Source organism: Haliaeetus leucocephalus, unplaced genomic scaffold (assembly GCF_000737465.1).
Source record: "Haliaeetus leucocephalus isolate CR32 unplaced genomic scaffold, Haliaeetus_leucocephalus-4.0 Scaffold848, whole genome shotgun sequence".
Lineage (NCBI taxonomy): Eukaryota > Metazoa > Chordata > Aves > Accipitriformes > Accipitridae > Haliaeetus > Haliaeetus leucocephalus.
In genome coordinates this window covers 9932339-9945461 of record NW_010973284.1, presented here as the reverse complement: position 1 = coordinate 9945461, position 13123 = coordinate 9932339, and the positions used below count along the sequence as shown (strand labels likewise).

At 48.9% G+C, this 13123-nt stretch overlaps 1 protein-coding gene across 1 annotated transcript in view; it reads left to right on the top strand.

Moving 5' to 3' along the window:
- PTPRF (protein tyrosine phosphatase, receptor type, F) overlaps positions 1–13123 on the top strand; it is a 295930-nt gene that overhangs the window by 237007 nt on the left and 45800 nt on the right. The window contains exons 16-19 of the mRNA XM_010582510.1: positions 2991–3017; positions 5304–5421; positions 7687–8265; positions 8899–8996. Of these exons, the coding sequence (XP_010580812.1) occupies positions 2991–3017; positions 5304–5421; positions 7687–8265; positions 8899–8996 (822 nt within the window). The remainder of the gene's footprint in view (positions 1–2990; positions 3018–5303; positions 5422–7686; positions 8266–8898; positions 8997–13123) is intronic.

Here is a 13123-nt window from a genome sequence, read left to right as displayed (position 1 = left end):
GCTTGCTCCAGAAGAGCAGGAAGAAGTAACGGCAAGCACTTCAAGCTGTTGGATTGAGATCAGAGGAGAAGGGGGAAGCAGAAACTCCTATTCTCCCTGGGCAGTGCCCACCCCAGGCATAACACAGAGGAATTTACAGCTTCCCTCTTTCGCTGGGTGATAGTCAAGGATCTTTATCTGAATATACTTGGACAACTCCTCATGCAAGTGTACTCATCTGGGTAAGAGTCTGACGTGGAGGTGAGATGTGCTCTGCTTCGTAAGTGGAACAAAACTGAAACGCATCGTCCAAGAGGCATTTCAGTAACGGACAAAGGTGAAGTTCTGGAGCCCTCAGACTCCTCTGTATCCCACAGGCTGAGCACCCGAGTTTACATCTAGAGTTTCACTGTTGCACCACAGTCACTGAAGCAGAGAGGAGAAGGATCTGCAGGAAACCCACAATATCCACTTCCCATAGCTGGGGCTGTTTAGGAGGGCTTGAGTCTGTCTTTTCCAAGAGCCATGGTCAGGGAAAACAGCCATTCCCTGGTGAGACATGACTACGCTGCGCGGTGTTGAAGTGTAAAATGAAACATTAAGGCATTGCAGCTGCCATAAATACACACAGTTAGCTTTAGCACTTCCCTGAGCCATCCTGCCTCATGCACACAGCCCTGTCTGAGTTCTTTTTATGACAGCTCCTGGGCTTTTCAGATCAATTTGTCTTACTGACCAACCTTAAACAGTTAAGAAGCAATTGAGCTAGTTTAAGGAAGGAAATGTTTTGATCTGCAGATGATACTTTCATAATGAAACTGAATTTATACCAGGGTATTTATGCAGGCCTGGCTTTTCACTGTTGCTTTTCCAGCACAGATCTCAAGGCGTTTCTTTGCACTCTGATCTGATGCAAGATTAAAGTCCACTGAAACATAAGAGCAAACAGAGTTTGAACATGAAACGCTTGGTCTAAAATCGTAGTGAGTGATAAACTCCCCACTGTGGTGTGAGAGGCTGTAAGATGCAGTAGCCTCCTGAGCCTGGAACTACTCCACTGTTCGCTGCAGTGGGGTGTCACCTTCTGCTCCTGCAGCTACGTGGAGGCGGGTTGGGGTGTTACCATCTACATGGCCCCCATCCACCAGGGACATGGTGTTGGAGCAGAAGTGTGCTTCTGGGAGAAAGCTACCAGGCCTCGTATCCTTCCTGTAGCAAGACTTTTGCCAGATTTTAGATAGCAGAGCAGTGTGTGGCTGTTGACCGCGGTATGGGCTGGCTGGTGCAGGTAGGATGTCAGCAGCAATGTCTTGGGTTGAGCTAAGCATGTGACTCTAGAAATAATACCAAGATGTTTGTGGAAAGAGGGCCTTCAGTGACCATAATACTTAGTGAGGGCCTTGGCTTTATAGGAAGTCTTTAGGGACAACTTGACCTCTTCGCTGAAATCAAATTTTAAGATGGTTTAGGGGCATAATTCTGCTGCAGTCTCATGGCATCAAATAAGTGAACTGTAATAAAATCTTAGAGGAATATTTCTCCAGTAGCTGCTTCTTTCTGAATTCAGAGAATAAAATAAATATTTTGAAGGTATGCCATGTATTTTACTGCTGAGGAGAGTATTCTGCCACTGTGATAGGCTGCAGCCTGTGAAAGCCACCTCAAATAGCCTGAGTACAAAAGGCAACTTGTAGTTTTAATACCATTTAGTACTTCTGCCACACTTGCAGGTTCCTAGGCACTTCAGAAGTGTTAGCTGGGCTTCCCGGTGTCCTGAGGAAGTCAGTGTCTGAGCGCCATTTCACAGCTGGCAGCTCAGGCTCAGAAGCAAGGCTTGCCAAGGCTCGCACTGTGAGTCGGGCAATAATACCTATCTTCCACTTTCATCTCTGTGCTTGAACCCATCCACCGGTGCTTCCTCCAGGCAGATTTAGTAAGCTGAGATGTAACGCATCACCTTGGCTGAGAGAGCTCGCTGTGATCTCTGCAAACCTTCCTTTGGTGCATCAACCACAAAGAACAGTGCTATGGGCATGCATGGCAGCAACCAAGGTGTGCTAAGTCTCACCACCCCAATGCAGCTTTGATGCCTTAGAACCCCAAATCCAGCCAGAAACCTGCGTGTTGCTTCTTCAGAGCCCTAATTGAGCTGTCATGGCTGGGAATCCATGTGAGCTTTTGCTGGGAAATGGTTTGTGTAGAAGTCTTACCTGCAGGGCTGCTCTTGCCAAACAAGTGTTTGCTCTTTGGTGTTGTGTAATTGGGAGAGAGAAGCTGTTTCCTCAGTACATGCACCAGTTTGAGCCTCGCTCCAAGCCACGCAGCACCGTTGGAGATGAGCAGCTTAGAGTGGAGCTCTGTGTAAGACCTCAGCCTCTCTTCCACTGTTTATAAGAGATGGCGCTTCTTGGTTTTCTGAGGTCCCCAGAGCATTTTCTTGCAAATGACAGGAGGAGAAGCTCTGTAAATGTTGCATTGGTGCTTCCCCGCAGAGAGTGCCCCCTGAGTTTTGTTCATTGGAGGCTTTGGTTGTCAATAAGAGATGGTGGCTGGAGGATCACTAGGACAGAAACTGGAGATTAGGCCATAAAACTGTTTTGAGTGGCTTGTGGGGCAGCAGTCAGCCCCAGAGCCTTGTTGGTACAAGCTGTCCCTTCTTGCTTCTGCTTGTGGAAGAGGCAGAAAAGTGCAAACAAAGCCAGAAGGGGAAAGGACTGCAAAGTTAGGAAGTGGTGACCTCTCCATTGACATGAGAAGGAAGCTCTTTGCCCCTGTTTGTGTGAATGATCTCAGACCTACTGCGCAGGCTAGCAGCATGTAGAAAGTTGCTCTATGCCATTTCTTCCCTTGGCACAGCCTGTGCTAAGTGACCCTCTGTGTATAAGTGTTGTAATCCCCCCAACCCAGTCCTGCTAACCTCTGCTGTTGTCATTGTCATCCCCTTCCTACACGTTGCCCCTTAAAATTCTGTGTCTCCATTTTTCTCTCCTCCTTCCTTTCTCCCCCGTCAGTGGAGAGCTGAGGACTCCGTCGACCATGTAAGTACCACTTGTGTGTATTCCAGGTTGGAAAAGAGGGGTTTGGTAAATCGATTTGTGAATTTTGTAGACCCAGTGCTGTCAAAACATCCCTTTCACTCCCTTAATGAGGCTGGAGAGTTACATTGTGAAACCTTCCACAAGCAGCAAATCCAGAGAAAATTGGCATTTAGATTGCTACTAAATGCAGAAAAGCAATTGACATTTCTTATAATCTGTATTTCCAGCTTGTTGCAGTGCAGTTTTAGGCAGGCTCAAGTGATCGACTCAGGAGGTACATCCTACTTTCTGCAGTAGTTGGCCCACCAAGTTACATGGTAAAATTAGATATATAATCTTTAAACCACATTGATTGTAGTCATGAAAAATAACCTACACTCTCAACCATGACCTTTGGCTGAAACACAGATAGTAATAAGAGAACAATCACATTTAAACAGTTAAATCCAATTTTTCCCACATAATTTTGAAATATAAATTTGGAGGAACAAACTAGAAAATGACCTTTTTAGAGTCAGCAATTCAATTGTGTGCCCTACTGTGAGCTTCCCCGGCACGATGGATTTCTCCTCCTGCTTTATACTTTATACAGAGGATTCTCCCGGAGTGGCTTTGTCATGACAGCACTGTGTTTACATTATGCAATCAGACCTTCTTTCATCCATCCCTCGTCTCTCTCCCCTCCTCCCAGCTCGCTTGCTTTGTTCCCGGTGGCATGCTTTTGCGTGAGAATTTCTCTTTGCATGGATTTGGGAGGAGTGAATTCTCTTGGGATGTTCAGAGTCTGCAGGTTTTGTGTGAGTGCTTCCCCCGCGGGTCCATTGGCACCGATCAGACTGCGTGTCCACTCACCCGCACACATGATCTGCTGCAGGGGCGGAGTTGGGATCGGACTCTGGTTCACACGGTGATTTTGGTGGGGTTCTTGTTGGTGCTTGTTGATTTTTCTCTGGGCTGGCTGGTTCCGCGATGGTAACACGGTGATTTTGATGAGTAAGCCTGGGCAGGTAACCTGAACCAGCAGCACTGACTGGAAATCAGCAGGTTTAATAGTGTGGCTGTTTGTGCGAGTGAGTGATGGGAGACTGGCTGTGCTCTGAGGGCAACCACAGGCGCCCCTCGTACCCCACGAGCTGGCAGGAATTGCCTGGGCAGAGATCAGACCTCTGGAGCAGTCTCTAACAGTGCCCGTGCTGCCTGCCCTTAGCAACTCAAGTTTAACTCTCTCCATCTCTGCTCTTCTCCTTGGCTGAAAGGGTAAATAACCAAACCTGGAGCCTCTGCCTCCTTCCCAAAAGCTTCCCCAGCCCCTTCTCCAGCCCGGTTGTCTCTTGCTCCCTGACCTGATGGGTTGTTAGTGCCAATGGCCCTGGTCCCTTTCATAGCACGCACAGATGAACGCAGTTCAGCGGTACCTGCCCTGAGCTTGCAGAGAGCTGCTGAGCTCGCTGTGCTTGCTCGTTCGCAGACCTGGCCAGCCGGGCTTGGCACGAGTCATGTTGCCGCTGGAGGCCAGGAGGGAGGAGCAGTGTTTCCCTCTTTGATCTCAAATTGAAGTGCGGATCCATGCCCTCCTCCTGCCCAGAGGAAGCCAGAGCATGCAAGGGTGCTAGCACCCTGCCGAGTCTGCCCTCTTTCCAGACCTCCCACGGTGCAAGGTTTTCCCTCCAGGTCTTGCCAACGCCTTGCGCTGACCCCATCCCATCCCTGCAACGTCGTGCCTGGCAGGGAGGGTGAACGTGATGCCGTAGCACTGCAGGTGCTCCCTACCCGCGGCCCCCCACCCCTGCATTGCCTCTCTGTGCGCCCTGCAACTCTGCTGCAAGAGACAACTTTAAAAATCCCCAAATTCGCCCCCAAGAGATATCTGCAGCCAGCTGAACTGGCTTTTGCTCTGGTTCACAGCCCCACAGTCCTCTTACTCTCAGGCTTGCTGTGGCAGGGTGGCTCTGGCTTCACACAGGACCATCTCTGGAGCAGATCTCCCTCTTGGCAGAAGCCACGGGGAGAGCACAGCTGCTGACACTGGTTGCTGGTGGGTCCCTGGAAAGGCTGACTCTTAGAGGCAGGGGTTGAAATTAGGCAGGTGAGTGCTGGAGCGGCAGCAATTGTTGTTTACTGGCTCTGTGCGAGATGTGTATGCTTGAGTGCAATGCATGAGCCAGCGAGTGTGTCGGTGTGTTGCTGTTGGAGACACTGACCCCAGTGCCCTCCTTTTGCTCACTCCAGTAACAAGTATTTGCTCTTCTCGTTTGCCTCTTCTCTGCCTCGTGGATGCGCTCCCAGGAGACGATCATTGGAGGCCTGCTGCCGGAAACCACCTACTCCGTCACAGTCGCTGCCTACACCACCAAAGGAGATGGTGCCCGCAGCAAGCCCAAAGTCATCACCACCACAGGGGCAGGTGAGTGTGGGGAGCGGATGCCAGCCTCGCAGGGGTGGTGGTAAAACCTCCCAGGAGGTGCATGGGGAGTATGGCCGAGGCACCTGTGCAGGAGGAAGCGAGAGGGCTGGAGACGCTGCAGAGGTACATACTCTTGTGATCTCCAGCCCTTACTTACAGGCTTTGCCACTGGATCACCTGAGCAAAGTGCAGCAAACAGATGGACAGACACTGCCAGGGCCTGTGAGAGAGCAATGAAACTCAGGGGTCTGAGCACATCTGCATAGTCCAGAGACCTGGGAAGAGGAAGCCTGAAAGTCTAGGCCCTCCCTCAGCTTTGGAGTCATGGCCTGTCCTCACCTTGTTCCCGTAGGCGAGTGCCATTTCTTGCTTCTTGCGGTGACTGCAGTGCCGCCTGGGATGGCTTCTGGCACAGAGGGCTCCTCAGAGGTGCTTCTCAGCTCCCCCCCCAGCCGTTGCTACTGCTGCCTCCCCAGGCTTACATAGCTGAGCCCGGCTGCTCCTAGAGTAAAATCTGGAATTCAACAAATCCTGCCATAGGAGTGCTGCGGACACAACTTCTAGGTCCTGGTGATCCCAGCCAGTTTGGTTCTGCTATCTCAGTAGAGACTCGTACCCTGTGCCTAGTGCAACACAGGAGCCTCAGCCTGGAGCAGGGGCACCCAGGAGTTCATCAGGTGCTTTCCTCCGGATGCGGTCAAGCTTGCCTTTGGCAGTGGTACCAACTAGTTGACAATGTCTTGTCCACGATTTCCACTCACTAGACCTGTCCTACAGCTGATAATCCTGCTGCTTCCTCACACCAGCCGCAGGAACAGTATTTACCACTTGTTATTATGGGAATGCAGCTTGTGCAAACTGAGAGCGTTTGTTCCTGGTGCTTTTAAACAAGGAACAGCTTGCCATCTCCTCCGTGCTGCATATGGGGAGCTCCAGAGGTAGTTTCCACTGTCACAATCTCAAATGCTGTCTCCCTTGTGCCTCGCCATGATGTATGCTCTGTTCATCAAATTGCTACAGCTGTCCTATAAACAGGAAAAGCTTCCTTAATGTCCCAGTGTTGCACTGTAAACCACAGTGGGTCTTCCCATGTTATGATGCACATTTAAAGTTAATATTTGGAATCAGGTTTGAAAATAATGTGTCCCTTAATACTAGCTGCTGTTAGACATTGCATTATGAGTGCGAGGAGGATGGCACTGACAGTGGAAATGTAATTGTATGTCTTAAATACCTACAAAACCACCCCCAGAGCTGCCTTTGTACAGGCTCATCTGCAGGCTTGACCTCAAAGGGGAGTGTTGATATCGCCCTCTGATGGCAAAATCGGGGCATAATTCTGTCAAATACGTTTTTCTCTTGTGCTCATCTGTGGGCTTATACATTTCAAAACTGTGCAAGGATATTTAACTCGGTTTGGCTACAATCCTATTTTCATTTTTGTATCAATGGCCCCATCCCTTTGATTCTGAGTATCTTCCCTATCAGTTGATTTGTTTACAAATCTGAGCTGATGTGAAGTGAAGACACATCCTTTTTTTAACTGAAGGAGATCAAGGTATTAAACCATCAATTTAAAGCCATCAGTTCCTAACCAGTGACGGCAACACCCCTTGACTTGTGCAGCATAAGCAAAAATCCTGTGGAACGCTTGTGTTCACCTCTCACATCGACACTGACATCACGAATCTGCTCATCAGCTAAACCAAAATGTATTCTGATGGCAAACAGCCCACCCAGCTCTGCTCACTGCCTCTGCAGATGGTAAAACTGCAAGGTTTCAGGATGAAATTTGTCTGCCTCCAGACAGATCAGGGCGCTGGACTTGGGCTTCTGTGTGTCTGTTGTGGTACAGTGCACCAGGGCCAGCGTGGCCTGGTGCTGTGCACTAACTGGAGTGTCTGAAGACCACTGATTGGGAGGACGGGATTCAGATCTTCTCTGAGATAAATATGATGCTTTGAGGTACCTTAAACCTTTCCTGTAGAAGGGGATGATTTTTGGGGCTGGATGTAGCTGAATTTGTTCCCTGTTTAGATGGCAGCACATGGGAAAATGGCAGCCAAGACCTGGCTGGCTCCAGCTTCCCTCGCCACCGGATTAGGGTCGGTCTGCCTCTATCCATGTGAATTGTCTGTCGTCCTCTTCACCCTGTTGTCTGAACTTTCCCACTTTCCTCAATCCTCACGGACTGAGCAGCACGGAAGCGGTCCTTCCTTCCCCTCCTCCCAGGCTATAGATGGTCATTGTGTGTTTATGTTGCAGTCCCGGGGAAGCCCACCATGATGATTAGCACGACAGCCATGAACACAGCCCTCATCCAGTGGCACCCACCCAAGGAGATGGTAGGGGAGCTGCTGGGTTACCGGCTGCAGTACAGACGTCTTGATGAGGAAAAGATGAACACGATAGACTTTGGGAAGAGAGACCATCACTACACTGTGACCAACCTGCACAAGGGGGCCACGTACCTCTTCAAATTGTCTGCCAAGAACAGAGCTGGCCCAGGAGAGGAGTTTGAGAAGGAGATCACTACTGCGGAAGACGTGCCAAGTGGCTTCCCACAGAACCTGCGTGTGGTGGGTCTCACCACTTCCACCACAGAAGTTGCATGGGACCCCCCGGTCTTGGCAGAAAGAAATGGCAAGATTGTCAACTACACAGTGGTATACAGGGACATAAATAGCCAGCAGGACCTGGTTAACATCACCAAGGACACAAGTATCACTTTGACGAATTTGAAGCCAGATACCACTTACGACATCAAAGTGAGGGCCCGCACCAATAAGGGGGTTGGGCCGCTCAGCCCCAGCATCCAGTCCCGGACCATGCCTGTTGAGCAAGGTAAGTGCCCCTCTAACAAGCCCTAACGGCAAGCTCTGCCTCCAGGACAGGGACCTTTCCTTCGGTTCATGAGGCTACGCTCCCCTTTGCTCTGACTAATGAGAGCAGGTACCGTGTGGCTCCCTAGTCTAAAACTAGTTCGGCAAGGGGAGGCTCAACGAAGGTTTCCTTAAAGTTGCGATTTGTGGGGAGAGGAGCGTTGGTGGTAGCTTAATTGCCTTTGTTGCTCCACAGGCACACTTTGATGTTTTATCTGTACATGAAAGGCTCTTGCTTGAACTGGAGCAGGTGGCTGGGTAGGATCATCTGCAGATCCAGTACCTGAGCATCACTGTTCTTTGATCATGGCAAAGGGAGTGTGAGTGGAGGGCGGAGAGAGGAAGGCCACAGTTCAGCCTACAACTTCCTTTCTGTGATGCTGGAAAGTCTAGTCAAAAAGCAAAACTCCACTGAAGACTGGAGACTTGGTAAAAAGCTGCTGCTCTTTTCTCCTCATCTCTCACTTCTCTGCTGTAGCTGAACTCTTTGACCTCTGCTGCTGAGTTAGACAAAGAGAGACTTGGAGCCAAGCTGCTGCCTCGCTCCCTCCTGACTTGGCCTTACAGTGCTCAAATGTCTTGTTTTTCATTTCAGTGTTTGCTAAGAACTTCCGTGTCAATGCCGTCATGAAAACGTCTGTGTTGCTGAGCTGGGAAGTGCCTGACTCCTATAAATCTGCAGTGCCTTTTAAGGTAAGGGTGGAATGCAGAGGACAGGGAGGTCCACCTGTGGCAGTGAGCAGGACAGTGGAAAGCAGCATCTTGACCTGCCATGTGATGTTTTCAGGCCATCAGACAGGAGACGAGCAGAGCAGGGTCACGTTGCTCACTGGCCTGGAGTCTTGTGGAGCTCACATCTCCAAGCCCGGGTTAGGTAGCTGCTCTTGCTTTTAAGCACCCGCGCACGAACCATGGCACACAGTAGAGCACACTGCTGCTTGCTTTCCCTCCTCTCACTCTTTTTAGGGCAGAACGTGTTGTAGTTTTGTTGATTTCTTTCTGTTTTGATCAGTTGTGGAACAGCCAGTAAGCACTTGGCTCACGGTAACAAAAAAGGAATGAATAATGTTGGCTGAAGCCCACCAACAGGAAACGCCGAGCAGTGAAGGCATGAACTGGGCAGAGGCAGTCAGAGAACAGGGATGTCTCAGGGATCATAATACATATTTCTGGTTTCTCACCATGCAGCTGGAAACCCATCCTGATCATAGCAACTTTTGCTAAGTAGCCACTTCTCCCTTGAAAGTGCCCCTGAATTACTTGCCTTTTCAAAGGGAGATGGAAACTGGTCCAGCACCCCAAATCACTGATGCTTTTCCCATGAGCGGTTGCAGGGGTTGTTCATGCAGTGATGTTCGTATGGATGCTTCACTCCTCCATCAGCTTTCTCAAGTATCTTGTTACCTGGTATCACTCAGCTAGGGCCTACCGGTCAGGCTGGCCACTGCAGCTCCATGACAGTGGTTACACAAGCTTGTCCTGAATGCCTGACTCAGAGTTGAAGCGTGAGAAGTTACAAACGTGATGTAATCTCAAGAGATCATCAGGACAAAGTGGTCTGAAAACCAGGCAGTGAATCAAACTAAGAATGACTCCTTCTGCAGTGTGTCCTTTCTCAAACATCCAGATTGCCTTTGTGAGTTACTTCAGAGCATCAGGGCAGATGCATAATCTCAGGGAGTGAAGGGGAGAAGCATCATCACCCTTCCAGAACGTATTACAGGTGTGAGCAGCACAAGATGTGTCAGCGCAGATGGAACTCTGCAGGAATGGCTGCTGTTCTCTTTTCTCCAGCACAGTTCTGGATGCAGTGTCATCCACCAGGCTGCAGACAACACTGATGATCGAATGTCTTCCTGCTCTTGTCTATCCCCCAGTGTAGATCACTGATGTGGGTAAGAGACTAGAGTGTCATGGAAATTTCTGCAGATCTCAGTGCAGCTTCGCTCCCTTAGGAAACAAGACCAACATGTCACATTGCCAAGGATAATCTTCCACCCAGTCTCAGCAGCTGCCTGCTGCCTCTGCAAAGGTGGGCAGGGGTGGGAGCAGCGTGACTTCCCTTCCTCCTTGCACATGCACCCTGCCGTGCTGTGCCTGAAGAGCAAATGCAAGGCCTGCATGAGTTGTGGGGGATCCACGGCCAGGGGAATGAGGGGGAGGTCCTGAACTGCATCCACATCAAAGTGTGTGAGCACCTCCCCTTCGTTGTTACTAACTTGCCTTGTTTAAATCCTGAAGCTGAATTACCATGATCAATAGCAGGCACTTGTTAACATGCAGAGTTTAGCTGAAGCAGACAAAGCTTGTGTGAAGACCTTGTGGTATTCAAAGCTTTCCCAGATGTAGGGTGCATTAGGATCAGCGTTCAGATGTCTGGCCGCAAGGAACTTCACAGAGCCCTGTAACTTTGCACTCTGCTGAAGAACCAGTCTGCTTCATCTTGCCTTATTCTTGTGGCACAAGTCTGACAGCACAGTGCTATAAAGGGACAGTGTAACCTTTGGAGCATTACTACCACATAAGGACGGTGAAATGGTTGGAGGTAGCCAGGAGCCAAGGAAGTAATGCTGATGCCTCGTCTCAGCCTCGTAGCTGCAATTGCTTACACAGACAGTGACTCAGGGTCTGCCCCTGCTGCGGGTTAACCCTCAGATGACACAGGAGCAGATGGCATTAGCCACTTGCTAACTGAAGAGCATTCATGCAAACGAGAGTGTTACAAGGATATTTCTCTAATAGTGTCTTCTTTTAATTAATATCCCCAGACTTGCAGACACACATGAGTCAAGGCCAGGAGCTAAGAGGGTCAGCTCCAGGTCGTTGATTGTGGCACTCAAAAGAAATCCTTAATCTTCAGGACTTTGTATTTTTATAAACAAGGTTCACCTCTCTCCTCTAATTCAGGCACATGGGATGCTGAGGCCAGAGCCTAATACTGTAACTAGCATAGCAGATAAATCTCCATGGGAACAATTAGTATTATCTACACTTGATAAACAGTCTCATGCTAAATCTGTGTCCCAAAGGGTGTCATATTCTACTTTAACAGATTTAATTAAAGTAGATACTGTTCTGACAATGAATAGTGAGGCACAGGCAGGACTGGTGGGTTTGGGGGGATTTTTTTTATAGGGGATGAACTGAGACCTTAGGAATTTTCATTGCTACCAAATCAACAATGATTGTTTGAGTTCTCTTTGGGGAATTTTCACAGCTTCTTCTGGTCCAGGAGATAAATTCCTTGCAAAATGTTGCCCAGCAGTTGTGGTGGAATAGAGGCACTATTCCTTTTCTATTCCAGTGTCCTTGCAGAAAGCTGTTCTGGAGCTTTCATGGAAAGAGCGAGATAGATGCAACCTTCTCCTTGGGGAAACTGCACTTTCCTGAGACACAGTCTTCAATTTAAGAGCAGGACAGGGGATATATTGGTTAGAGGCAGCATCACAAGGTATTTTACAAATGGGGAGAAGGAATGACACCTTTTGAAAATTACTGGGATACAGGTTTGGAAATAAACCCTGAGAATGCTGGGCAGTGCTTTCTCACAGTGTCCCCCATGGAATGTAGTAACTACTTCTGCCCACAAAAAAGGCAACCTTGTCTACTTCTCCATCAAGTCATGATCTTTTCCAGTGTTGCACACTATGTATCTTTTCATCTTTTAGTTCAATACATTCTTTACTGCCTTGAAATCAAGCAGCAAACCTTCAGCAGTGCCATTTGGACCCACCTAGCTTTGCAAATCTTCTCTTGTGGGTAAGAGCAGCACAAATGACATTTTACAGCAATCCATGGGCTAGTCAGCAATGTTTGGCAGTTCAGAGCCCTTGGGCCAAATTTGCTGCTGACTTAAGTAGTTACCAGTGGGCCATGATGCAACCTCTAAATAGCATTCCTGCTTGAGCTCCTGGGCATCTTCAGCTGCACACGAATGACTGTTTCTGAGCCCTTACATTATTGTAAGGTTTGTGTAGAGGCCTTAACTAATGGTGCATAACATTTGAGAAGACAATGTGTTATGGCAGGTAAAGGAACGTAGAACTGCTACAGCAACTGTGAAAAGGGCGGATGGCAGATAATGCTTCAGGAAAGCATTGGAAATGCCTATTTCACTGTCTTTGGACACAAATTTCTGTGCGTGGCAGTAAAAAATCATCATCTGGTGTCAAGGCTGAATTGGAGACTGTGTCCTGGCCAGTTCCAGTGCAGAGCAAGCAGGGAAACTCTGAACTGAAGTGCCTGACCATCTTTTCTGCCTCCTCTTGCTCCAGGAGAAGAGCTATGTCCCCAGCAGATGCCTCATGTGCAGGCAGTTGGTGGGCGAGTGTCTTCCCTAGAGCGCATGCAGAAGCAGTTAGCGATACCTTTATTAGGGAAGAATTCATAATGAGGAATCTCATCTGAGAGGCAACAGAACTCTTTGTGGGCTTTGCATGCTTCCAGCATAGCTCTTAATGTTGGAAGTTTGGTTTTGTTCAAATGTGTGTTGGAGCACGTGAAGGGAGCTCCTGCTGCTCCCCCAGGACACCCCCTGACTTGCTCTCATCTGGAATATCTGGACCTGTACTATTGCAGTATCATTGCAAGGGGTGATGCTGGCACAGACAGCAAAGCTGCTAGGATGACTTGAAGTCTAGCACTCCTGTCTTTGTTGTGCCTACTTCTGTGTCAGAGCAGGATGAAACCTGCCAACTAAATATCTGATACTCCAGCGCTATAAGATACATTTCTTCATTTTACCTTTTTCACTCACTTTAGCACCCATCTGATGTACATGTCTTTGGAGAAAGGGATTAAAGCCCAGGAGAAAATATCTT